General features: G+C 40.5%; 1 protein-coding gene across 1 annotated transcript in view; it reads left to right on the forward strand.

The window, feature by feature from the left end:
• LOC148501812 (ovostatin-like) overlaps positions 1-27,621 on the forward strand; it is a 259,021-nt gene that overhangs the window by 66,563 nt on the left and 164,837 nt on the right. Inside the window, exon 12 of the mRNA XM_088449994.1 lies at positions 21,008-21,123. Within this exon, the coding sequence (XP_088306120.1) occupies positions 21,008-21,123 (116 nt within the window). The remainder of the gene's footprint in view (positions 1-21,007; positions 21,124-27,621) is intronic.

Consider the following 27,621-nt stretch of genomic DNA (forward strand, 5'->3'; position numbering starts at 1 on the left):
ATATAGGTGGAATTACAATATTTGTATGGTGCCTATAGGCGGGATTACACTATTTGAATGTTCCATATAGGCGGCATTACACTATTTGTATGCTGCATATAGGTGGAATGTTTATGGTGCATATAGGATGAATGTGTATTGTGCATATAGGCGGAATTACACTATTTGTATGGTGCATATAGACGGAATTACACTATTTCTACTTTGCATATAGGTGGAATTACAATATTTGCATGGTGCCTATAGGCAGGATTACACTATTTGAATGTTCCATATAGGCGGAATTACACTATTTGTATGTTGCATATAGGCGGAATTACACTATTTGTACATTGCATATAGATGGAATTACACTATTTCTATGGTGCATATAGGTGGAATTACACTATTTATATGGTGTATATAGTTGGAATTATACTATTTGTACGGTGCATATAGGCAGAATTACACTGTGTATGGTGCATATCGGTGGAATTACACTATTTGTATGGTGCATATAGGCGTAATTACACTATTTGTATGGTGCATATAGGCGGAATTACACTGTTTGTGGTGCATTTAGGCGGAATTACACTATATGTATGATGGATATAGGCGGAATTACACTATTTGTATTGTGCATATAGGTAGATTTACACTATTTGTATGGTGCATATAAGCGGAATTACACTATTTGTATGGTGCATATAGGTGGAATTACACTATGTATATGGTGCATATAGGCAGAATTACACTTTGTGTATGGTGCATATAGGCGGGCTTACACTATTTGTATGGTGTATATAGGTGGAATGTGTATGGTGCATATAGGTGGAATGTGTATGGTGCATATAGGAGGAATTACACTATTTGTACGGTGCATATAGGCGGAATTACACTATTTGTAAGGTGCAATTACACTATTTGTTTGGTGCATATAGGTGGAATTACACTATTTGCATGGTGCATATAGGTGTAATTACACTATTTATAGGGTGCATATAGGTGGAATTACACTATTTGTTTGGTGCATATAGGCAGGATTACACTATTTGTATGTTGCATACAGGTGGAATTACACTATTTGTACATAGCATATAGATGGAATTACACTATTTGTATGGTGCATATAGGTGGAATTACACTATGTATATGGTGCATATAGGCAGAATTACACTATTTCTATGGGGCATCTAGGTGGAATTACACTATTTGTATGGTGCACTTAGGTGGAATGTGTATGGTGCATATAGGTGGAATTACACTATTTGTATGGTGCATATAGGCAGGATTACAATATTTCTATGGTGCATATAGGTGGAATGTGTATGGTACATATAGGATGAATGTGTATTGTGCATATAGGCGGGCTTACACTATTTGTATGGTGTATATAGGTGGAATGTGTATGGTGCATATAGGTGGAATGTGTATGGTGCATATTGGAGGAATTACACTATTTGTACAGTGCATATAGGCGGAATTACACTATTTGTAAGGTGCAATTACACTATTTGTATGGTGCATATAGGTGGAATTACACTATTTGCATGGTGCATATAGGTGTAATTACACTATTTATAGGGTGCATATAGGTGGAATTACACTATTTGCATGGTGCATATAGGTGTAATTACACTATTTATAGGGTGCATATAGGCGGAATTACACTATTTCTACTTTGCATATAGGTGGAATTACAATATTTGTATGGTGCATATAGGCGGGATTACACTATTTGAATGTTCCATATAGGCGGAATTCCACTATTTGTATGTTGCATATAGGCAGAATTACACTATTTGTACATTGCATATAGATGGAATTACATTATTTCTATGGTGCATATAGGTGGAATTACACTATTTTTATGGTGTATATAGTTGGAATTATACTATTTGTACGGTGCATATAGGCAGAATTACACTGTGCATGGTGCATATCGGTGGAATTACACTATTTGCATGGTGCATATAGGTGTAATTACACTATTTATAGGGTGCATATAGGTGGAATTACACTATTTGTATGGTGCATATAGGCAGGATTACACTATTTGTATGTTGCATACAGGTGGAAATACACTATTTGTACATAGCATATAGATGGAATTACACTATTTGTATGGTGCATATAGGTGGAATTGCACTATGTATATGGTGCATATAGGCAGAATTACACTATTTCTATGGTGCATCTAGGTGGAATTACACTATTTGTATGCTGCACATAGGTGGAATGTGTATGGTGCATATAGGTGGAATTACACTATTTGTATGGTGCATATAGGTGGAATTACATTATTTGTATGGTGCATATAGGAGGCATTACACTATTTGTATGGTGCATATAGGTGGAATAACACTATTTGAATGGTACATATAGGCGGAGTTACACTATTTGTATGGTGCATATAGGTGGAATTACACTATTTGTATAGTGCATGCATATAGGCGGAATTACACTATTTGTAAGGTGCATATAGACGGAATCACACTAGTTGTATAGTGCATATTGGCGGAATTACACTATTTGTATGGTGCATATAGGTTTAATTACACTATTTGTACGGTGCATATAGGTGGAATTAACTATTTGTATGGTGCGTATAGGTGGAATTACACTGTGTATGGTGCATATAGGTGGAATTACACTATTTGTATGGTGCATATAGGTGGAATTACACTATTTGTATTGTGCATATAGGCGGATTTACACTATTTGTATGGTGCATTTAGGTGTAATTACACTATTTGTATGGTGCATATAGACAGGATTGCACTGTGTATTGTGCATATAGGTGGAGTTACACTATGTGTATGGTGCATATAAGTGGAATTACACTATTTGTATGGTGCATATAGGCGGAATTACACTGTGTACGATGAATATTGTGGAATTACACTATTTGTACGGTGCATATTGGCGGAATTACACTATTTGTATGATGCATATAGGCGGAATTACACTATTTGTATGGTGCATATAGGCGGAATTACAATATTTGTATGGTGCATGCATATAGGTGGAATTACACTATTTGTATAGAGCATATAGGCGGAATTACACTATTTGTAAGGTGCATATATATGTGGAATTACACTATTTGTAAGGTGCATATATGTGGAATTACACTATTTGTACTGTGCATATAGGTGGGATTACACTATTTGCATGGTGCATATAGGTGTAATTACACTATTTATAGGGTGCATATAGGTGGAATTACACTATTTGTATGGTGCATATAGGTGTAATTACACTATAGGGTGCATAAAGGCGGAATTACACTATTTGTATGGTGCATATAGGCGGAATAACACTATTTCTACTTTGCATATAGGTGGAATTACAATATTTGTATGGTGCATATAGGCGGGATTACACTATTTGAATGTTCCATATAGGCGGAATTACACTATTTGTATGTTGCATATAGGCAGAATTACACTATTTGTACATTGCATATAGATGGAATTACACTATTTCTATGGTGCATATAGGTGGAATTACACTATTTTTATGGTGTATATAGTTGGAATTATACTATTTGTACGGTGCATATAGGCAGAATTACACTGTGTATGGTGCATATCGGTGGAATTACACTATTTGCATGGTGCATATAGGTGTAATTACACTATTTATAGGGTGCATATAGGTGGAATTACACTATTTGTATGGTGCATACAGGCAGGATTACACTATTTGTATGTTGCATACAGGTGGAATTACACTATTTGTACATATCATATAGATGGAATTGCACTATTTGTATGGTGCATATAGGTGGAATTACACTATGTATATGGTGCATATAGGCAGAATTACACTATTTCTATGGTGCATCTAGGTGGAATTACACTATTTGTATGGTGCACATAGGTGGAATGTGTATGGTGCATATAGGTGGAATTACACTATTTGTATGGTGCATATAGGCAGGATTACACTATTTCTATGGTGCATATAGATAGAATGTGTATGGTGCATATAGGATGAATGTGTATTGTGCATATAGGCGGAATTACACTATTTGTATGGTGCATATAGGCGGATTTACACTATTTCTACTTTGCATATAGGTGGAATTACAATATTTGTATGGTGCATATAGGCGGGATTACACTATTTGAATGTTCCATATAGGCGGAATTACACTATTTGTATTGTGCATATATGTGGAATTACTCTATTTGTATGGTGCATATAAGCAGAATTACACTATTTGTACGGTGCATTTAGGAGGAATTACACTATTTGTATGGTGCATAAAGGTGGAATTACACTGTGTATGGTGCATATAGGTGGAATTACACTATTTGTATGGTGCATATAGGCGGAATTACACAATGTATGGTGCATATAGGTGGAATGACACTGTTTGTATGGTGCATTTAGGTGGAATTACACTATTTGTATGGTGAATACAGGTGGAATTACACTATTTGTATGGTGCATATAGGCGGAATTACACTATTTGTATGGTGCATATAGGTGGAATTATATTATTTGTACGGTGCATATAGGCAGAATGACACTATTTGTATGGTGCATATATGTGGAATTACACAGTGTATGGTGCATATAGGTGGAATTACACTATTTGTATGGTGCATATAGGCAGAATTACACTATTTGTATGGTGTATATAGGTGGAATTACACTATTTGTACGGTGCATAAAGGCGAGTATGGTGCATATAGGCGGAATAACACTATTTGTATGGTGCATACAGGTGGAATTACACTATTTGTAGGGTGCATATAGGTGGAATTACACAATTTGTATGGTGCATATAGGTGGAATTACACTATTTGTATGGTGCATATAGGTGGAATTACACTATTTGTATGGTGCATATAGGTGGAATTACACTATTTGTACAGTGCATATAGGTGGAAATACACTATTTGTACGGTGCATATAGGTGGAATTGCACTAATTGTATGGTGCATATAGGTGTACTTACACTGTGTATGCTGCATATAGGCGGAATTACACTATTTGTATGGTGCATATAGGCGGAATTACACTATTTGTATGGTGCATATAGGTGGATTTACACTATTTGTATGGTACATATAGGCGGAATTACACTATTTGCATGGTGCATATAGGTGGAATTACACTATTTGTATGGTGCATATAGGCAGAATTAAACTATTTGTATGGTGCATATAGGCGGAATTACACTATTTGTATGGTGCATATAGGCGGAATTACACTGTGTATGGTGCATATAGGTGGAATTACACTATATGTATGGTGGATATAGGCGGAATTACACTATTTGTAAGGTGCATTAGGTGGAATTACACTATTTGAATGGTGCATATAGGCTGAATTACACTATGTGTATGGTGCATATAGGCGGGATTACGCTATTTGTATTGTGCATATAAGCGGAATTACGCTATTTTTATGGTGCATATAGGTGGAATTGCAAATTGTCTATGTTGTATATAGGTGGAATTACACTATTTGTATGGTGCATATAGACGGAATTACACTATTTCTACTTTGCATATAGGTGGAATTACAATATTTGTATGGTGCCTATAGGCGGGATTACACTATTTGAATGTTCCATATAGGCGGCATTACACTATTTGTATGCTGCATATAGGTGGAATGTTTATGGTGCATATAGGATGAATGTGTATTGTGCATATAGGCGGAATTACACTATTTGTATGGTGCATATAGACGGAATTACACTATTTCTACTTTGCATATAGGTGGAATTACAATATTTGCATGGTGCCTATAGGCGGGATTACACTATTTGAATGTTCCATATAGGCGGAATTACACTATTTGTATGTTGCATATAGGCGGAATTACACTATTTGTACATTGCATATAGATGGAATTACACTATTTCTATGGTGCATATAGGTGGAATTACACTATTTATATGGTGTATATAGTTGGAATTATACTATTTGTACGGTGCATATAGGCAGAATTACACTGTGTATGGTGCATATCGGTGGAATTACACTATTTGTATGGTGCATATAGGCGTAATTACACTATTTGTATGGTGCATATAGGCGGAATTACACTGTTTGTGGTGCATTTAGGCGGAATTACACTATATGTATGATGGATATAGGCGGAATTACACTATTTGTATTGTGCATATAGGTAGATTTACACTATTTGTATGGTGCATATAAGCGGAATTACACTATTTGTATGGTGCATATAGGTGGAATTACACTATGTATATGGTGCATATAGGCAGAATTACACTTTGTGTATGGTGCATATAGGCGGGCTTACACTATTTGTATGGTGTATATAGGTGGAATGTGTATGGTGCATATAGGTGGAATGTGTATGGTGCATATAGGAGGAATTACACTATTTGTACGGTGCATATAGGCGGAATTACACTATTTGTAAGGTGCAATTACACTATTTGTTTGGTGCATATAGGTGGAATTACACTATTTGCATGGTGCATATAGGTGTAATTACACTATTTATAGGGTGCATATAGGTGGAATTACACTATTTGTTTGGTGCATATAGGCAGGATTACACTATTTGTATGTTGCATACAGGTGGAATTACACTATTTGTACATAGCATATAGATGGAATTACACTATTTGTATGGTGCATATAGGTGGAATTACACTATGTATATGGTGCATATAGGCAGAATTACACTATTTCTATGGGGCATCTAGGTGGAATTACACTATTTGTATGGTGCACTTAGGTGGAATGTGTATGGTGCATATAGGTGGAATTACACTATTTGTATGGTGCATATAGGCAGGATTACACTATTTCTATGGTGCATATAGGTGGAATGTGTATGGTACATATAGGATGAATGTGTATTGTGCATATAGGCGGGCTTACACTATTTGTATGGTGTATATAGGTGGAATGTGTATGGTGCATATAGGTGGAATGTGTATGGTGCATATTGGAGGAATTACACTATTTGTACAGTGCATATAGGCGGAATTACACTATTTGTAAGGTGCAATTACACTATTTGTATGGTGCATATAGGTGGAATTACACTATTTGCATGGTGCATATAGGTGTAATTACACTATTTATAGGGTGCATATAGGTGGAATTACACTATTTGCATGGTGCATATAGGTGTAATTACACTATTTATAGGGTGCATATAGGCGGAATTACACTATTTCTACTTTGCATATAGGTGGAATTACAATATTTGTATGGTGCATATAGGCGGGATTACACTATTTGAATGTTCCATATAGGCGGAATTACACTATTTGTATGTTGCATATAGGCGGAATTACACTATTTGTACATTGCATATAGATGGAATTACACTATTTCTATGGTGCATATAGGTGGAATTACACTATTTTTATGTTGTATATAGTTGGAATTATACTATTTGTAAGGTGCATATAGGCAGAATTACACTGTGTATGGTGCATATCGGTGGAATTACACTATTTGCATGGTGCATATAGGTGTAATTACTCTATTTATAGGGTGCATATAGGTGGAATTACACTATTTGTATGGTGCATATAGGCAGGATTACACTATTTGTATGTTGCATACAGGTGGAAATACACTATTTGTACATAGCATATAGATGGAATTACACTATTTGTATCGTGCATATAGGTGGAATTACACTATGTATATTGTGCATATAGGCAGAATTACACTATTTCTATGGTGCATCTAGGTGGAATTACACTATTTGTATGCTGCACATAGGTGGAATGTGTATGGTGCATATTGGAGGAATTACACTATTTGTACAGTGCATATAGGCGGAATTACACTATTTGTAAGGTGCAATTACACTATTTGTATGGTGCATATAGGTGGAATTACACTATTTGCATGGTGCATATAGGTGTAATTACACTATTTATAGGGTGCATATAGGTGGAATTACACTATTTGCATGGTGCATATAGGTGTAATTACACTATTTATAGGGTGCATATAGGCGGAATTACACTATTTCTACTTTGCATATAGGTGGAATTACAATATTTGTATGGTGCATATAGGCGGGATTACACTATTTGAATGTTCCATATAGGCGGAATTACACTATTTGTATGTTGCATATAGGCGGAATTACACTATTTGTACATTGCATATAGATAGAATTACACTATTTCTATGGTGCATATAGGTGGAATTACACTATTTTTATGGTGTATATAGTTGGAATTATACTATTTGTAAGGTGCATATAGGCAGAATTACACTGTGTATGGTGCATATCGGTGGAATTACACTATTTGCATGGTGCATATAGGTGTAATTACTCTATTTATAGGGTGCATATAGGTGGAATTACACTATTTGTATGGTGCATATAGGCAGGATTACACTATTTGTATGTTGCATACAGGTGGAAATACACTATTTGTACATAGCATATAGATGGAATTACACTATTTGTATCGTGCATATAGGTGGAATTAAACTATGTATATTGTGCATATAGGCAGAATTACACTATTTCTATGGTGCATCTAGGTGGAATTACACTATTTGTATGCTGCACATAGGTGGAATGTGTATGGTGCATATAGGTGGAATTACACTATTTGTATGGTGCATATAGGTGGAATTACATTATTTGTATGGTGCATATAGGAGGCATTACACTATTTGTATGGTGCATATAGGTGGAATTACACTATTTGTATAGTGCATGCATATAGGCGGAATTACACTATTTGTAAGGTGCATATAGACGGAATCACACTAGTTGTATAGTGCATATTGGCGGAATTACACTATTTGTATGGTGCATATAGGTGGAATTACACTATTTGTACGGTGCATATAGGTGGAATTAACTATTTGTATGGTGCGTATAGGTGGAATTACACTGTGTATGGTGCATATAGGTGGAATTACACTATTTGTATGGTGCATATAGGTGGAATTACACTATTTGTATGGTGCATATAGGCGGATTTACACTATTTGTATGGTGCATTTAGGTGGAATTACACTATTTGTATGGTGCATATAGACAGGATTGCACTGTGTATTGTGCATATAGGTGGAGTTACACTATGTGTATGGTGCATATAAGTGGAATTACACTATTTGTATGGTGCATATAGGCGGAATTACACTGTGTACGATGAATATTGTGGAATTACACTATTTGTACGGTGCATATTGGCGGAATTACACTATTTGTATGATGCATATAGGCGGAATTACACTATTTGTATGGTGCATATAGGCGGAATTACACTATTTGTATAGAGCATATAGGCGGAATTACACTATTTGTAAGGAACATATAGGTGGAATTACACTATTTGTAAGGTGCATATATGTGGAATTACACTATTTGTACTGTGCATATAGGTGGGATTACACTATTTGCATGGTGCATATAGGTGTAATTACACTATTTATAGGGTGCATATAGGTGGAATTACACTATTTGTATGGTGCATATAGGTGTAATTACACTATAGGGTGCATATAGGCGGAATTACACTATTTGTATGGTGCATATAGGCGGAATTACACTATTTCTACTTTGCATATAGGTGGAATTACAATATTTGTATGGTGCATATAGGCGGGATTACACTATTTGAATGTTCCATATAGGCGGAATTACACTATTTGTATGTTGCATATAGGCAGAATTACACTATTTGTACATTGCATATAGATGGAATTACACTATCTCTATAGTGCATATAGGTGGAATTACACTATTTTTATGGTGTATATAGTTGGAATTATACTATTTGTACGGTGCATATAGGCAGAATTACACTGTGTATGGTGCATATCGGTGGAATTACACTATTTGCATGGTGCATATAGGTGTAATTACACTATTTATAGGGTGCATATAGGTGGAATTACACTATTTGTATGGTGCATATAGGCAGGATTACACTATTTGTATGTTGCACACAGGTGGAAATACACTATTTGTACATAGCATATAGATGGAATTACACTATTTGTATAGTGCATATAGGTGGAATTACACTATGCATATGGTGCATATAGGCAGAATTACACTATTTCTATGGTGCATCTAGGTGGAATTACACTATTTGTATGCTGCACATAGGTGGAATGTGTATGGTGCATATAGGTGGAATTACACTATTTGTATGGTGCATATAGGTGGAATTACATTATTTGTATGGTGCATATAGGAGGCATTACACTATTTGTATGGTGCATATAGGTGGAATAACACTATTTGTATGGTACATATAGGCAGAGTTACACTATTTGTATGGTGCATATAGGTGGAATTACACTATTTGTATAGTGCATGCATATAGGCGGAATTACACTATTTGTAAGGTGCATATAGACGGAATCACACTAGTTGTATAGTGCATTTTGGCGGAATTACACTATTTGTATGGTGCATATAGGTGGAATTACACTATTTGTACGGTGCATATAGGTGGAATTAACTATTTGTATGGTGCGTATAGGTGGAATTACACTGTGTATGGTGCATATAGGTGGAATTACACTATTTGTATGGTGCATATAGGTGGAATTACACTATTTGTATGGTGCATATAGGCGGATTTACACTATTTGTATGGTGCATTTAGGTGGAATTACACTATTTGTATGGTGCATATAGACAGGATTGCACTGTGTATTGTGCATATAGGTGGAGTTACACTATGTGTATGGTGCATATAAGTGGAATTACACTATTTGTATGGTGCATATAGGCGGAATTACACTGTGTACGATGAATATTGTGGAATTACACTATTTGTACGGTGCATATTGGCGTAATTACACTATTTGTATGATGCATATAGGCGGAATTACACTATTTGTATGGTGCATATAGGCGGAATTACAATATTTGTATGGTGCATGCATATAGGCGGAATTACACTATTTGTATAGAGCATATAGGCGGAATTACACTATTTGTAAGGTGCATATAGGTGGAATTACACTATTTGTAAGGTGCATATATGTGGAATTACACTATTTGTACTGTGCATATAGGTGGGATTACACTATTTGTATGGTGCATATAGGTGGCATGTGTATGGTGCATATAGGTGGAATGTGTATGGTGCATATACGTGGAATTACACTATTTCTATGGTGCATATAGGCGGAATTACACTATGTATATGGTGCCTATAGGTGGGATTACATTATTTGTACGGTGCATATAGGTAGAATTACACTATTTCTATGGTGCATATAGGTGGAATCACACTATGTGTATGGTGCATAGAGGCGGAATTATACTATTTGTATGGTGCATATAGGTACATATGCATTGTGTATGGTGCATTTAGGTGGAATTACACTATTTGTATGGTGCATATAGGTGGAATTGCACTATTTGTATGGTGCATATAGGCGGAATTACACTATTTGTATGGTGCATATAGGGGAAATTACACTATTTGTATGGTGCATATATGTGGAATTACACTATTTGAATGGTGCATATAGGTGGAATTACACTATGTGTTTGGTGCATATAGGCGGGATTACTCTATATGTATGGTGCATATAGGTGGAATGTGTATGGTGCATATAGGCAGAATTACACTATGTGTATGGTGCATATAGGTGGAATTACACTATTTCTTTGGTGCATATAAGTGGAATTACACTATGTGTTGTCAAAACTGGATTATTAGCTGAGACAAGATCAGTTTAAAATTCAAGTGTGCGCGACGCCATCTTGCAAATGGCAGCTAGACTCCATTTTAGAAACAAGAATCTGCAAGACGCCATTTTATGTCCAGCGTCATTTCAAGTTACACACAACTCAGGTGCTAAGAACAGATGGCAATGTTTTTGTTAATCTACCAAGGGCAACTGGAAGAACAAGCTTTCTGAGTAAAAGTAAATAGAATAGACAATGGGTATTTTTACATACAAATTGGGAATCCCTGGATGCAGATAAAGTATAGTTGTGGCAATTGTAATATAATCCAGGCATTGATCTACACAATTGGATTTGTCTGAATCCTAAACAGGGCTTAGCCCCACACACAGACAGGATGGCCACAACTTCACAGCTTGATTCACAGTTCACACAAGAATCTGGGAGAACAAAAGAGGTTTTTTTTCCTTTGAACACAGGACAGGTGGGGGCCTGCTGACAGAGGGCATGTGGAACTACAACCGTCAGCAATCCACACTGCTGGATGTTCACTTCTTGTATGAGAAATTATGCACTTAAATCTCACCCATTAATAACTAGCGTCCTTATATCAAACCCTGAATACCCACACATTACATATTCACACATAAGGTTCAATAAGCTCTATAGTGTATGATTTAAGTTGGTTCAGTTAGTTAAATGCTGAGAAATATAGATATTTGATAACTAAGGTATTATACATGCTTAGCAATTCGTGTTTAGAGTTGTTCTGATGCGCATTCTTTTTACAGTATTCCGGTGTTATCAGTGAGGAGATCGCATCATGCATTCTCGAGTTATGCATCGCAGAGCCTACAAGCAACAAAATGTATATTTTAGGAACAGCTGTTAGGATGTTGCAGGGGGCGTGAAGAGGAAGATTCCCAGCTGTTAGAGGCAGGGAGAATCTGTTTGAACCAGCCTGTTAAATGTGCTGTAACAGATGCTTCTCCCCTGGGAACCAATGATATCAGCAACAGACTTCCCTATTGTCCTGTTTATTCTGGGGGGGTATAAATATGAGTGCACGAATGCTGGTTCCCAGTCTTCATGCTGAACGCTGTATGACTAGGGGACTCTTGCTGATGCCTATCTCCGGGTCTGGAAGCGCCTGCATATGTATACTGTACTTGGGGTCTGTATAATTTCCTTTTGCACCTAAATTGTGTATCTCGCTCTCTTTCTGTGTCTCTCTCTCTGTGTCTCTCTCTCTGTCTGTGTCTCTCTCTGTCTGTGTCTCTCTATGTCTGTGTCTCTCTCTCTCTGTGTCTCTCTCTCTCTATGTGCCTCTCTCTCTCTGTGTGCCTCTCTCTCTCTCTGTGTTTCTCTCTGTGTCTCTCTCTCTCTCTGTCTCTGTGTCTCTCTCTCTGTGTCTCTCTCTCTGTCTGTGTCTCTCTCTCTGTCTGTGTATCTCTGTCTCTGTCTGTGTTTCTCTCTCTCTGTGTCTCTCTCTGTCTATGTGTCTCTCTCTCTGTGTCTCTCTGTCTGTGTCTCTCTCTCTCTGTGTCTCTCTTTCTCTGTGTCTCTCTGTCTTTCTCTATCTCTGTGTCTCTCATTGTATTTTGAAGTTTAATCATGTATATGTATATCAACTGAACCTTGCGACTTTATGATTTATTTGCGCTTATTGTACACACATCATAGCGTGTAACTGACTGTACTTTTACTTGAATAATACTTTGTGCTTCGGAACCACATGTTCTGAGTCTGATGTCTCTATTTATTGTATGACTGCGTACGCAAATTAGCGTCATCCTTAGAGGTTTATAGGAAGGGTTTTAGAAGGTACAGGTAGGGGTATATAGAGGTTCATGTTAATATCAACATATTGGGGCTCATTGAGTGAAGTCACTTACCTGCTCACACAGTACATACGTCTATCGATATTTCAGCAAAGGGTGGAGTGGCCACATGCAGGGTTTGCCTGCAACCGCTTTGTTCTTAAAGGTCGCTATCCATCTCCATGTGAATCAAGAAAGCTGACTAGAATCCAGGGACAAGAGAGGAAAAAGTTTGTTTTCCTCTGTTGATAGAACCTTATGTTTAAAGGGGTGTCGCAGTACTGAGTACGCGGCTAAGTCACCGGTTTGCGCATAGCAAAGATGCACTTTTGCGTGTGCAGTTAAAAAGTCATTATACGGTTGTGTGGTAGTAGCATTATTTTTTATGTGGCTGGTCACACAATAGCATATACGTACTTCCGGTTGTGCTGCCATGGTGTTTAAACAAACCCATTGAGGTTTACATTTTTTCTATTACCAATATCTGGGTTAACGTGTATTTTTCTGCGCAGGAAAAAAGTGTGTAACAGTGAATATTTGTTGAACAAAGTTAAGGGTATCATATGATCCTTAAAGGCTAGGTGCAAGGATTAGTCTAGCCACTCAGTAAGCAGCTTTACCGTTCTATACACAGTAGCAGGTGTAGAGAGGTGCGTGAGAGTAGCCGACATATAAACTCTCATAGGTGTGGAAGTTGCCTTACTAAATCTTATCCGGGTGTGGAAGTTGCCTTTTTCAAATCTTATCCAGGTGTGGAAGTTGCCTTACTAAATCTTATCCATGTGTGTGGGCGCCACCGACTTAAATCGTCCACAGGTAAGTGAAAGTGTCTTGATTGTCTTTCACCGATCTAAATCTTTATTGAAAAGCGTAGGAGTTGTCTCAGAATGGGAGCCACACAAACAGTAGAGATGTTAGGCAATGATGTGCTGTTAATGTAGGCGCCAATCTGATCGGCTCATCGTATCATGCATACCAAGTACGGTACTTATGCAATAAGGTATTGTGATTTATGGTTTAATATGACGAGGAAGAGTGTTAGACTGTTTCCCAGAATTGGTAGTTTTGATAAAAATGTGATAGACAATGTCCGGGATCACATCAGTTTGATGCTCTCCCGAGTGAAAAAGGTTAAATATGTTTAAAACTGTGGCAGCATGAAGGGGATGCGTGGCTTAACAATGTGCAAATGATGCAAACTAGTGTCGTGAGCACATTGCCAGAAAATACATCCGCGATGCTGAATTGCAATACGGGCAAGCCGCAAAATGGCACGCATTTGCGGCAAGGTAGCGTCGTGGAGAGTTTTGCCAGCAGTTCACGGTCACCTCCCCCACCCTATGTGGATGGAGGTGCAAGTACAGTTACCAAAAATACCCATAAAAATGTTACAAGCAACTTGTACCCTCTCTTAAGCAACTATAAAGAAAATGTTCATGATGATGAGCCTATTGTAATGTCTGCCATTTCCCATGCTGTGCAGATGATAGATGCTGCATCACCACAATCACGGGTGGTGCCGCCATCTCCATCGGTAACAGCAAGGGAAGTGTTAACACACTCTGCACCAGTAGAGGAAGTTGTTAATACCATATGTAGCAGCAGCAGATTAAACCCCCTGCCAGGTAACCAGGTCAGAGGTAGCAACGCTACTGGTCTGCATCCCATTCGGACAATAACTGTTCCAAATGGAAATGCAGACGCGAACGGTGTAGTGCCCATGAGGGAAGTAGTAATGTATTTTCCTTGGACAAGAGCAGAACTAAATTCCATCATAAATTATTTCCCCGATCCCAAAAAGGAATTAGCCAAATGTCAAAGATTTTTGAAAAATTTGGGTATTTCACATGAGCCCACTAATAAAGATTGGCGTGTGGTGTTAATGGCCTGTCTGCCACACAATACCAACGTGACAAAATTTATCACGGATTGTGTATTGGATGGTGACGTTCCCTTAACAGACCAAGTAAACCAAGGTAACATTTCCCGCATTGTAACTCAATTGGGTATATATTTTCCAGTAGTAGTTAACTGGAACAAATTTTCACCATTAAGCAGAAAGAGAGTGAGACTGCAGAAGATTGTTGCGAACAGGCTCTGCAGGCTATCACCCAGTACACTGGGATAGAGGCTATTAAAGATAGCACTCACCAACGGGGGATGATAGTCACAGTACTTGTGGACAGTCTGAAAGAGAGTTTAAAAACTCGGGTTCAGACCTCACAGCCTGGCTGGCGGGGACTCACAATAGATACCCTCATAGAAACCGCCATTGAACATGATAAAAACATCTCCAAAAAGAGAGAAGCCCAGAGCGAAAAACTAATGGCTGTCAGTATCCAAGCTCTGGAAGGAATGACAATAACATCACAGCCAACCGACACACCTGCACCCACACACACACCTACACCTGAACAATTACACGTCCTCACCAATCCCACACCACAGCAAACACATCCTTACCCCACATATCATACACAACCACAGGTCCCATACTCATATCCCTCACAATATCCTTACCCTCCCTATCCTTACCCATACTCTCTTGCTTAAATCTCACAACAATGAATCCACCCCGTTCAAAATTATGTTTTAACTGTCACAAAGTGGGACACGTAAGTAAGAACTGCAAAGTGAAGAACACCACACAGGAACACGGGTTTCCCATGGGTTCATAGGTAACCCCAGTATCTTCTCCCAGGCCTTATATGACTGCTTACAATCTTTTTCAACCTGCCAATGTATCTGTTCTAATGTAAAATGTGGACGATTTATTGTTGTATTTTAGGTCATGTTTAAATGATATTAAACTGTTGTGCTTTATCTCCCACTCATACGACGCAAGGTTGCTAAGGATAAACGGCAGCCATGCCAGGCTGAGGTCGACTACTCGGAATACTATCTAACCCAGTGGCACAGGCATTATTTAGAGCAGTAGCTATTAATAACAAGATTTAATTGCAGGAACCTGTATGCAGATACTATATCCCTAGAATTATTAAAAATGATAGGGGGACTTATTTTACAGGTGACGTTTCCAGGAACATGTGTGAGATGATGGGTAACAACACTAAGATTATCCCAGACTGTCTTTTCCTTTATTTGCCCCCCCTTTGAGATACTGTTTAAACAGGCAGCCTCATGTGAAAATCTGATAATGAGGTTACTGTACAGGGTCTCACGAAGAAGAATGAGAATAACCGAAATTGAAAGTGTTATTAACTAACATGTCTAATGCAACCTGTCATGATGTCAAATCTGGAAGAATTTGTTATGATCCAAATTTTTTTTAGCTCAGGTTGTTTGACTGATCGATGGAAAGGTCCGTATCTGACGATACAACATCCTCAAAGGGTGGCTGGGGAAGATACGTGGGTCCATTCCACTCTCTATAGGGAGGTTAACCAACCAGTGGAGATACAAGGCAGAGACAAGGCCGATAATGTGGACCTGTCGATTGCGAGCTTGTGCCGGAAGGATTAAAAAGGTGACGGTGAGATACCTGAGCTAAAGAAATGTGTAGATCAGTGCTTTCAGCAATGGAGTGGTCTGCTGTGGTCATCCTAGTTCTTTATCTTTCCAGAGTTTTGTCATGATGATCTGTTTGTGGATACTCAGTGTCTGTGATGGAGGACCGATTGAGGAAATGGGAGCTGATGGCAGTGCTGATGGAGTGGAGTCAGGAGGAGTGCAATGCCAATCAGGGGAGTGCCTGACCAATTTTAGTATTGTAATTTTTATGTTATTTGGGAAGAGTAGTCCCAGAAGTTATGACCCTCACACATGTTGAAATGCTGGGTATACATAAAATCACACCATCACCATATCTTCACACACAATATGAACACAGAGACAAAATAAATATGGTACCTGGTGATATACATAAAGCCACTCAGTTAATCAGTGAGACAACTGGCTTTCAAGTTCTGGTTGCATTGGACCCCACCAGGATCGCTCGGGGTACATTACATTTTAGATATATCCAGGAACTTGCTAAATTAATAGCTAATATCACCGAGATGTACGATGACACATTCAGGTATACAGGGAGAAAATTGCAAGCGTACAAGAAAGAACTGGTGCAACACAGGCTAGTGTTGAATTATTTAACTGCTGTTACTGGAGGGTATTGCATAACACTGGCCACCCAATTTGGAGTAAAATGTTGCACCTATGTCACCAATGATACCAGCGACCCAAAGGAGGTGATAGACCGGAAAATGGATGAAATTCTGCAGCTAAAGTGGGAATTTCGCATGAACCATAAAGCTTCAGTGGCTGAAATAGGGGAGAAGATAGAAACCTGGGTTTCATGGCTAAACCCAGTGAAATGGTTCTCAGGTCTAGGGGAATGGGTCCAGGAAGTGATCGCCAGTGTAGGCAAATTCTTAATCCTTATACTGATTGTCATCATAATAATTGGCATATGCGTCCAGTGTGTTCCTATTGTGTTGAAGTGTGGAAAATGTAAAACAGAGTGAAACGAAAGAATGAAACTATGATGGTGGTCAGTAATGACAATATGTATACCGAGGTAAATATAGAACTGCATTACAACCCTGAACTAGGAAATACAATCATTTGATGTATTATATTTAGACATGCATAGAATGTATTATTGAAATGTTATTCATAGAACACCTCAGATAATGTAAAGTCTCAATTCCCCTTCAAGACTGCTTTTATAAGACTGGTGCATTTCCACACCTTTCACATGATCTTTCAAGATCCGTGGTGTGCGTATAATAGTACTTTTATGTCCCCACCCAGAGACACATTATTGATGGACTAAGAACCACCTTGTGCCATCCCATACTAACACCAAAATAATATGTAAATGTAAGCCTAAATTAAATTCTAATAGCAGATTGTTATAGCATGTTGTTCGCTATCAAAGGGTGGACTGTCAAAACTGGATTACTGGCTGAGGCAAGATCAGTTTAAAATTGAAGAGTGCGCAACGCCATCTTGCAAATGGCAGCTAGACTCCATTTTGGAAACAAGAATCTGCAAGACGCCATTTTATGACCAGCGTCATTTCAAGTTACAACTCAGGTGCTCAGAACAGATGGCAATGTTTTTGTTAATCTACCAAGGGCAACTGGAAGAACAAGCTTTCTGAGTAAAAGTAAATAGAATAGACAATGGGTATTTTTACATACAAATTGGGAATCCCTGGATGCAGATAAAGTATAGTTGTGGCAATTGTAATATAATCCAATCATTGATCTACACAATTGGATTTGTCTGAATCCTAAACAGGGCTTAGCCCCACACACAGACAGGATGGCCACAACTTCACAGCTTGATTCACAGTTCACACAAGAGTCTGGGAGAACAAAAGAGGTTTTTTTTCCTTTGAACACAGGACAGGTGGGGGCCTGCTGACAGAGGGCATGTGGAACTACAACCGTCAGCAATCCACACTGCTGGATGTTCACTTCGTGTATGATAAAATTATGCACTTAAATCTCACCCATTAATAACTAGCGTCCTTATATCAAACCCTGAATACCCACACATTACATATTCACACATAAGGTTCAATAAGCTCTATAGTGTATGATTTAAGTTGGTTCAGTTAGTTAAATGCTGAGAAATATAGATATTTGATAACTAAGGTATTATAAATGCTTAGCAAGTCGTGTTTAGAGTTGTTCAGATGCGCATTCTTTTTACAGTATTCCGGTGTTATCAGTGAGGAGATCGCATCATGCATTCTCGAGTTATGCATCGCAGAGCCTACAAGCAACAAAATGTATATTTTAGGAACAGCTGTTAGGATGTTGCAGGGGGCGTGAAGAGGAAGATCCCAGCTATTAGAGGCAGGGAGAATCTGTTTGAACCAGCCTGTTAAATGTGCTGTAACAGATGCTTCTCCCCTGGGAACCAATGATATCAGCAACAGACTTCCCTATTGTCCTGTTTATTCTGGGGGGGTATAAATATGAGTGCACGAACGCTGGTTCCCAGTCTTCATGCTGAACGCTGTATGACTAGGGGTCTCTTGCTGATGCCTATCTCCGGGTCCGGAAGCGCCTGCATATGTATACTGTACTTGGGGTCTGTATAATTTCCTTTTGCGCCTAAATTGTGTCTCTCTCTTTTTTCTGTGTCTCTGTGTCTCTCTCTGTGTCTTTCTCTCTGTGTCTCTCTCTGTGTCTCTATCTCTGTGTGCCTCTCTCTCTCTGTGTGCCTCTCTCTCTCTCTCTCTTTGTCTCTGTGTCTCTCTCTGTGTCTCTCTCTCTCTCTCTGTCTCTCTCTCTCTCTCTCTATCTCACTGTGTCTCTTTCTCTGTCTGTGTCTCTCTCTCTCTGTCTGTATATCTCTGTCTCTCTCTGTGTTTCTCTCTCTCTGTGTCTCTCTGTGTCTCTCTCTGTGTGTCTCTCTCTGTGTGTCTCTCTCTGTGTGTCTCTCTCTCTGTGTGTCTCTGTGTCTCTCTGTCTGTGTCTCTCTCTCTCTGCTTCTCTTTCTCTGTGTCTCTCTGTCTCTCTCTCTGTGTCTCTCATTGTATTTTGAAGTTTAATCATGCATATGTATATCAACTGAACCTTGCGACTGTATGATTTATTTGCGCTTATTGTACACAGATCATAGCGTGTAACTGACTGTACTTTTACTTGAATTATACTTTGTGCTTCGGAACCACATGTTCTGAGTCTGGAGTCTCTATTTATTGTATGACTGCGTACGCAAATTAGCGTCATCCTTAGAGGTTTATAGGAAGGGTTTTAGAAGGTACAGGCAGGGGTATATAGAGGTTCATTTTAATATCAACAGTGTATGGTGCATATAGGCGGAATTACACTATTTGTATGGTGCATATAGGCGGGATTACGCTATTTGTATGGTGCATATAGGTGGAATTACACTATTTGTACGGTGCATATAGGGGAAATTACACTATTTGTATGTTGCATATAAACAGGATTACGCTATTTGTATGGTGCATATAGGTGGGATTACACTATTTGTATGGTGCATATAGGCGGGATTACACTATGTGGTGCATATAGGTGGGATTACACTATTTGTATTGTGTATATAGGTGGGATTACGCTATTTGTATGGTCCATGTAGGTGAGATTACACTATTTGTATGGTGCATATAGGCGGGATTACGCTATTTGTATGGTGCATATAGGCGGGATTACGCTATTTGTATGGTGCATATAGGCGGGATTACGCTATTTGTATGGTGCATATAGGTGAGATTACACTATTTGTATGGTGCATTTCTTTTAATCCAATTATTTAGGCTCATTTTGCTGCCAACTGGTAAACTTTGTAAAACCTTAACATATTATAAACAGATGACCCAAAGCAGCACCACACCCCTATCTGTTCCCCACCATAACAAACACTGATCTCATCGTTATTATCCTACGCCTTGCATGATGCTGTAACCCATAACGACAAGACATTATACTTATTGTAGTATGAGTTACACTACATCATGGGGTAGTAACACCTGATTGATTTCCCAATGCTTTTATCATTTATTATAATACTGACTTATACAATGTGTGTCATGTTTTCCCTCTGGTCCTCTCTCTCTTTCCCAGGGATCCTGGTTAAAAAATCCTGCTATATGTTGGTAACCAGCCAGCCCATTAATGTCCAGATTGAATATACCCCTTCTAACCAGTATTACAAGCGTGGCCTCGATTTACACTGCTCAGTGAGTAAATACCACACATGTTATACCAGTCTGGTCTTCTATTAAGTTACACATATTGCAAATTACAATTGCAATGAAAGAAAAGTGATAAACTCTTTGTTATATAATTTAATTTATAGGACCCCATTTAACAACATATTTTATTACCAGCAGAATATTTTTTGTAGTATCACAGAGATACTAACGAGTATCCCATTGGTATTCAACATTACTTACCCCTCCGGCTAGGTTCAGCAATGCCCCCCTCCTCGGAGGCACCCTCCGCTCTGTTACTGGCAGCCTACCACTGCCAGAGACATCGAATCTGCACATGACGCTCTCACCTGTCAGGGACCCGTCACTGCCTGTATGGTTTTGCTGAAGCCAGAAAGGTTGTTGCCGGGTCTCTACTACCGGCAATGGGGACTGTATAGCTCTTGCTATCTATAGAAAGAGTAAGCGATACAGTGAAAAACAGTGGTAAACTCAGTTTACCACAGTTTGTTAAATATTGAAAGGAGGACATAACCCTTTTTGCGAGCGCTAAAGGGGTTATGTTTCATTAAATGGGGCCCTTAGTACAGGCTTGCCTACCCTCCAGATTTGGCCGGGAGCCTCCCGATTTTCGGGTGCTGCTCCCGGCCCCCCCGGAAAGGCAGGCAAGCCTCCCGACTTTCCCCAACCCTCCCGACCTCCCCTCAGAATACATTAGAAATCCCCGCAGCAGGGGGGGGCGGTGACGCGATTCACGCTGAATTGCGTCATCGTGGCCCAGCCCACTGCTTCACAGTGCCAAAAATAAAGGCATTGTGAAGAGGGGGCAGGGCCACGATGACATAATCACACGGCCCCATCCCCGGATCCGCCCCCATCGTGTCACAGATGTCCGGACACGGCCCCCGCTGTTATCCGACAATCAGCTCCCTCCCGGAAGCAGGGGGCTGATTGTCGGCAAGTATGTGTTAGTATGATGTTTATTTTCATAAGGAGAATTTAGTTGCATCATTGCATGATGTCTTTTCTTTGAGAACAAAGCGATCAGCACATACAGATCAGTTCTCTTACACTTAGGGATAAATTTACTAAGAATCGTGTCTGGTGGAGATTGCAATCTCAGGTGAGTTTAACCATTTTCACCAACTCGGAAATGTACTGAAGGCAAACTCAGGAGTTATTTCTCTATTTAGACTGAAAATTTCGGGTGAGAATGCAATCTGTAAAAAAAATAGTAAAGAGCGACATGACACACACACCATAGAAAGTAAAAGTATATTATATATCTAACACACTCATGCAAACAGTACTTACCTTCTGCCAGATGTTCCCGTCCCCTTCTCCATTAGGAATACAATGGTTTACCTGTAAAAATAAATCCAATACTCACCTACTTCCTGGTGTGGGATATGTCCCCTTCTCCAGTAGGCTCCATGGGTCTTCTTAAAACAAAAAAACGAGTACCACGGACCATATCGGACATGTAGAGATGCATCTGTGAACACATACATCTCTGCCCGGTCAATGATGGAGACCGCGTGGCTTCTGTCAGTAGCCGGGCCCACCAGCCAATCTACAGTTAGCTGCCGCTGATTGGATGTGACCCTCGTGGCAGTCGATTGACAACCATGAGGGTCACAGTCAATCAGCGGCCATAAACTTTAAAAATAAAATATTTTCATAAGGCGTCCATAACTTTATTGCAATTAAAACACAATATATAACAGCTTACACTAACTTATACTAAAAAGAAAGACAGGACACGGACTGCTTTGGTTAAATGGTCATAACTCACTTTCATTAAGGGTATTACCCTGAATTATACTTTCATTATTGAATTTAATTTATTGGGAGGCAAAGAAGAATGCTACAACCAATCAGCTCCAGCCATATGATCTTAGCCAATATTAGTGAACGACTGATACGCCCCCATGTGGCCATTGTGACCAATATTAGGGAGCTACTGAAACGCCCCCCCTGTGATCATTGTAAGCTAAGCTGCGAAGACTCACAACCCCTATGATATTGCATAGTACGAGCGTGTCCGCAGAGACAGGGACCCGAAGTCCTCCCACAGAGGTAGGCCATATTACGACCATTTAAAGGATATGTGCTCCACAACGAATATTCTTACACTTTACGTGGCCGCTGGATGGTAGCACCTTCTCGCCACCGCCAGGTTCCAAAGAACCGCAGCCTGCCACCCAAACCAAAACACTAGACCACATCCAAACAGGAAAAAACATCACCCAAAAACACCTAACCCCAAATCTGATAAATGCACCCCATCAGGGCGAAAAAATGGAGCCTGTTCCAAACGTAAACTTGGGCACCGAACCACCAAACCACCTTACCTGGAGACAAAACGACAAACAGCCTTGTTAATCATCCTGCGAGCCTTATCCAAAGCCAACAGGTCCCTCGAACCCCTCCATACATGGCGAGGGATAATTTCCGACCAAACCAAGTGCACCTCAGGCCACCGGGACTGAACGGCGCACAAATCAGCCTGCATCTGCAAGATCAGATCTATACCCTTAGACTGCCCCACATCATTGCCTCCGAGGTGAATCCCAAGCCATGCCGGGCGCATCTCCTGCTGAAACAAGTATTCCAAGAGAGCTGGCCACCGCATGTCCCTGACTCCAAACCACTGAACCTGACTCTCCCCTAACAACAGGGATGCCCTTTTTGCCATCGCATGCCTTTCAGCCCAATAAATAAATGAATGGCCCACAAGCCACACTTGCTCAGAAGACATGGGCATAGCTGTAAAAGAGCAAAAAGAACTAAAACGTCAGTAATGGAACATTATATGAAGAGGATAGAGTGGTAACTTAGGAGGAGGATGTTAGTAACAATGCCCAGATGAAGGAGAAAATTCAAAAAAACCTCCTTTTATATTTTTTGTTTTCCATGAGCCGTGTATAATAAGACAATTGAATTACGGACCTTTTTTTTTGGAGGAAAAATTAAAAAATCCCTTCACATCCTCAATTTTTGAATGCTAGCTATTCAAAAACTGGCAGGTAAACTACGTTTCTGGGTGAGAAAAACACAACTTAAAGCTTATCACATCTAACATATGATTTATAGGCGGACGACCTCCATCTCCCAATCGCTTGAATGACAGATGGAGGCAACCCGCTAGCCGCTGCACAAGTAGCCGTGCCAATACAGAAAGATTGAGTACCGTAATGCACAACATCCAAACCCAGCTGACCCAAACAGCACTTAAACACAGCAGCAAACTGAAACTTAGTCAGAGGGGAGGAGTCAGCATGTAATAACCATTGCGAGCCAACTGACGGGCGCAGACCCGCATATATCCCAGCCAAGCGCAAAGGGCAAATCTCAGAATTAGTATGAGGCTTGATAGTAACCCAACGCCCCCGCCCTAACTGATCATTTTTAGAATGGTGAATTCTGCACAGGATAGCCCCGGCCTGGATTACCACATTCTTAAATAATAGCCCGGAATCAGCAGAACTCTTACTAGACACCACAAGCTCACTGATCCAGAATGCGCCAAATAAGCCAGCGCAAACGCTAATTGGAACAAAAAAGATTCAAATTCGGAAGAAGTAGTCAACAAAACTACCCCTACCAGACGCTGCAGCAGTGCCAGATCTATTGGCCGGCGAGAATCAGCTACCATGGGACTATTTCTAGCCCAACCCTTAAGGGCCTTAGACAGCACAAAAGACTTTGTGGGATCATGACCGCCGTGAAGGCAAGAGAAAAAGGCAATACCCGCAAGGGCGGAAGCCATGGCCACCTTAGATCGGCCCCTCTGATAATGGTCCCACACAAACTCAACTAAGCGCTGATCTACAGACTTACCCTCAGCAGGATACCTAACCCGATAAGCCTCCCAGTCGAGCCAAGCTGCCTCGTAAACCCGCAAGGTTGACGGAGCCAGGGACCTCCGGGCCAGACCAATTAATCCGGCTCGACAATCTGCTTGACAGAAGACGGACAAGTCATCCCAATCGGATTAGCCTCAGGGGCCAACATCCGAAACCTATCAAATTGAAAGCGGGATAGTGAATCCGCTATCCCGTTTTCAATGCCCAGGATGTGCCACGCCCTAAAGACAATATTTGCCTTCAAACATCTCAAAACTAAAAACCTTAAAAGATGCAGTGCCATAGGAGAAGAAGAACGCTGATTATTAATAGCGTGCACCACGCCCAGGTTGTCACACCAAAAATTATGCTCCGGTTAGACAACTTGTCAGCCCACAAATCGACAGCCACTATTATTGGAAAAAGTTCCAACAACAACAGGCTGTACTGCAAGCCACGAGATAACCATTATGCAGGCCATGGGGCGGCGCACCAGTCCCCCTGAAAAAATGCTCCGAAGCCAGTTGAACCTGCAGCATCGGTGAACAACTGCATTTCAGCATTGTCGACCGGCTGCAATGGCAAAATCAACTTCAAATTGAAATCCAACAAAAACAAAGCCCACACTCGGAGGTCATCTAGGATTTCCCTGGAAAGGCAGACACTAAAATGCGGGTTGGAGACCCCTGCAATGGCCCACTCCAGTTTACGGCAAAACACCCTCCCCATCGGAATGATCCGGCACGCAAAATGAAATGAACCGAGGACCGACTGAACCTGGCGCAATTTAACCCGCCGTTAATCTAAGCAACATTGAAGCTGACCTAGCAATCGCTGCACCTTATCGGCCGGCAACTGGCAGCACCCAGCAACTGTGTCCACTTCGATACCTAGGTAAGACAAGCAAGAGGTCGGACCCTCCATCTTATCTGTGGCAACCGGCACACTGAGTACCCGAAAAGGGCCTGCACAGAAAACAAAACGTCCCCACAAACTGTGCCATCAGATGTGCCGACGAACAAAAAGTCATCCAAATAATGTGCGATGCCTGCATGGCCAGTACCAGCCTGGATACCCCAATGCAAGAAAGTGCTAAACTTTTCAAAATAAGCACACAAGATGGCACAGCCCATGGGGAGGCACCTGTCAACAAAAAATTGGCCATCTAACTTAAAACCCATAAAACGTAGGAACTCAGGGTGTAACGGTAGCAGGCGGAAAGCAGATTCCACGTCCAATTTTGCCATCAAAGCCCCAGGACCAAAACCCCTAATCATCGCGAGCGCCTCATCAAAAAACTGGTACTGAACCTGGCAAAGCGAGTGGGGGATCGCATCGTTCACAAATCCCCCATGAGGGTACGATAAATGCTGGATCAAATGGTATTTACCCTGGACTTTTTGGGGCATGACTCCAAGAGGAGAAATGCATAGATCCTGCAAAGGAGGTGAGGGAAAAGGCCCGGACATACGGCCTAAAGCCACTTCAGCAAGGACTTTCTATCGTGCCACATGGGGAAGCTCTCTGGCCGAACGCAAATTCCGGGAGGAGACTACATGCAAAGCACCAGCTACGGGTAACCGGAAACCTAAACTAAAACCATCCAGCACAAATTGGGAATCCTCCCGCAAAGGATACCAGCCCATTTATCTAACTCATCTAGTGCCACCGGAGAATAGGCCTTACTTGTCAAATCCGGTAACATCAGACTTGTCCCCTGAACCGCCCTTTGATCCTGACTTACAGTCTTTGGCAGGGTGACTGTCATTACATATGCGGCAGGAGTGACGAAAACGACACCCTGACCCCCGGGGACACCGAGAATCATTATAAGCAAAACACTTCCCCTTACCGAGCACGCTCACACCAGCACGCAAAGGGAGGGAAGCCTTCCTACCCTGTGCCCCTTCTGCAGGCGCTTTAGCCTCCTGGGTAACAGCTAACCAGACCTCAACGTCCTTATGGCCCAGAGGCATAACCAGCTGACCATCCAGCTTCCTACGAAACTGTTTGTTGTAATCTCTCCAAACAAAGCCCTTGGATTTGACAAAAATATTGTGCACCAAATGAATATACTTAATTACATTATGGTGCTCTGTTGGGTGTGTTTCGAGGTAGCAGGCCGAAAAAAACAGTATACCGCTAAGCCAGTGTTGAAAGCCACGGCAATAGTCCTCGCTGCCACCCCCAGGTTTTTTGGCTTTGTCTAAAGCTTTCTTCATGTCATCCGTTAGAGAAAAAACATCCACAAACTTACCCTTGCAAATCTTGTCCCTAACTTGCTTTCTCAAACCCCTGTCCACTGCCGCATTGGCACAGTGAACCATACCAGCATCCTCAACAGGAGCTACAATAGCAACTGGAGCTGACTGACGCTAAGCTGCTTTCCTAACCAAACGCTGCGCAACCAGTTTAGCTAATTTATGCAGGCGCGGTGGAGAACTATACGAGGAGCTACTATCACTAAACTCTAAAGATTCTGTATCAAACAGCAAAGACGGGACAGCAGACTCACCACCAGCCAGTCCCGACAACCCGCCACCGACAGCGTCAGGCACTGCTACATCAGGGGCAATGATCACGTCACCTGTAGCAGGACCAACCACAGCGCTTCCACTCGAGATCCCAGCACCACCAGAAGCCATCACGGGAGCACTAGGCGAAACACTGTGCCGAG

The sequence above is a fragment of the Taudactylus pleione genome, unplaced genomic scaffold (genome assembly GCF_031769625.1).
Source record: "Taudactylus pleione unplaced genomic scaffold, aTauple2 ptg000502l, whole genome shotgun sequence".
NCBI lineage: Eukaryota > Metazoa > Chordata > Amphibia > Anura > Myobatrachidae > Taudactylus > Taudactylus pleione.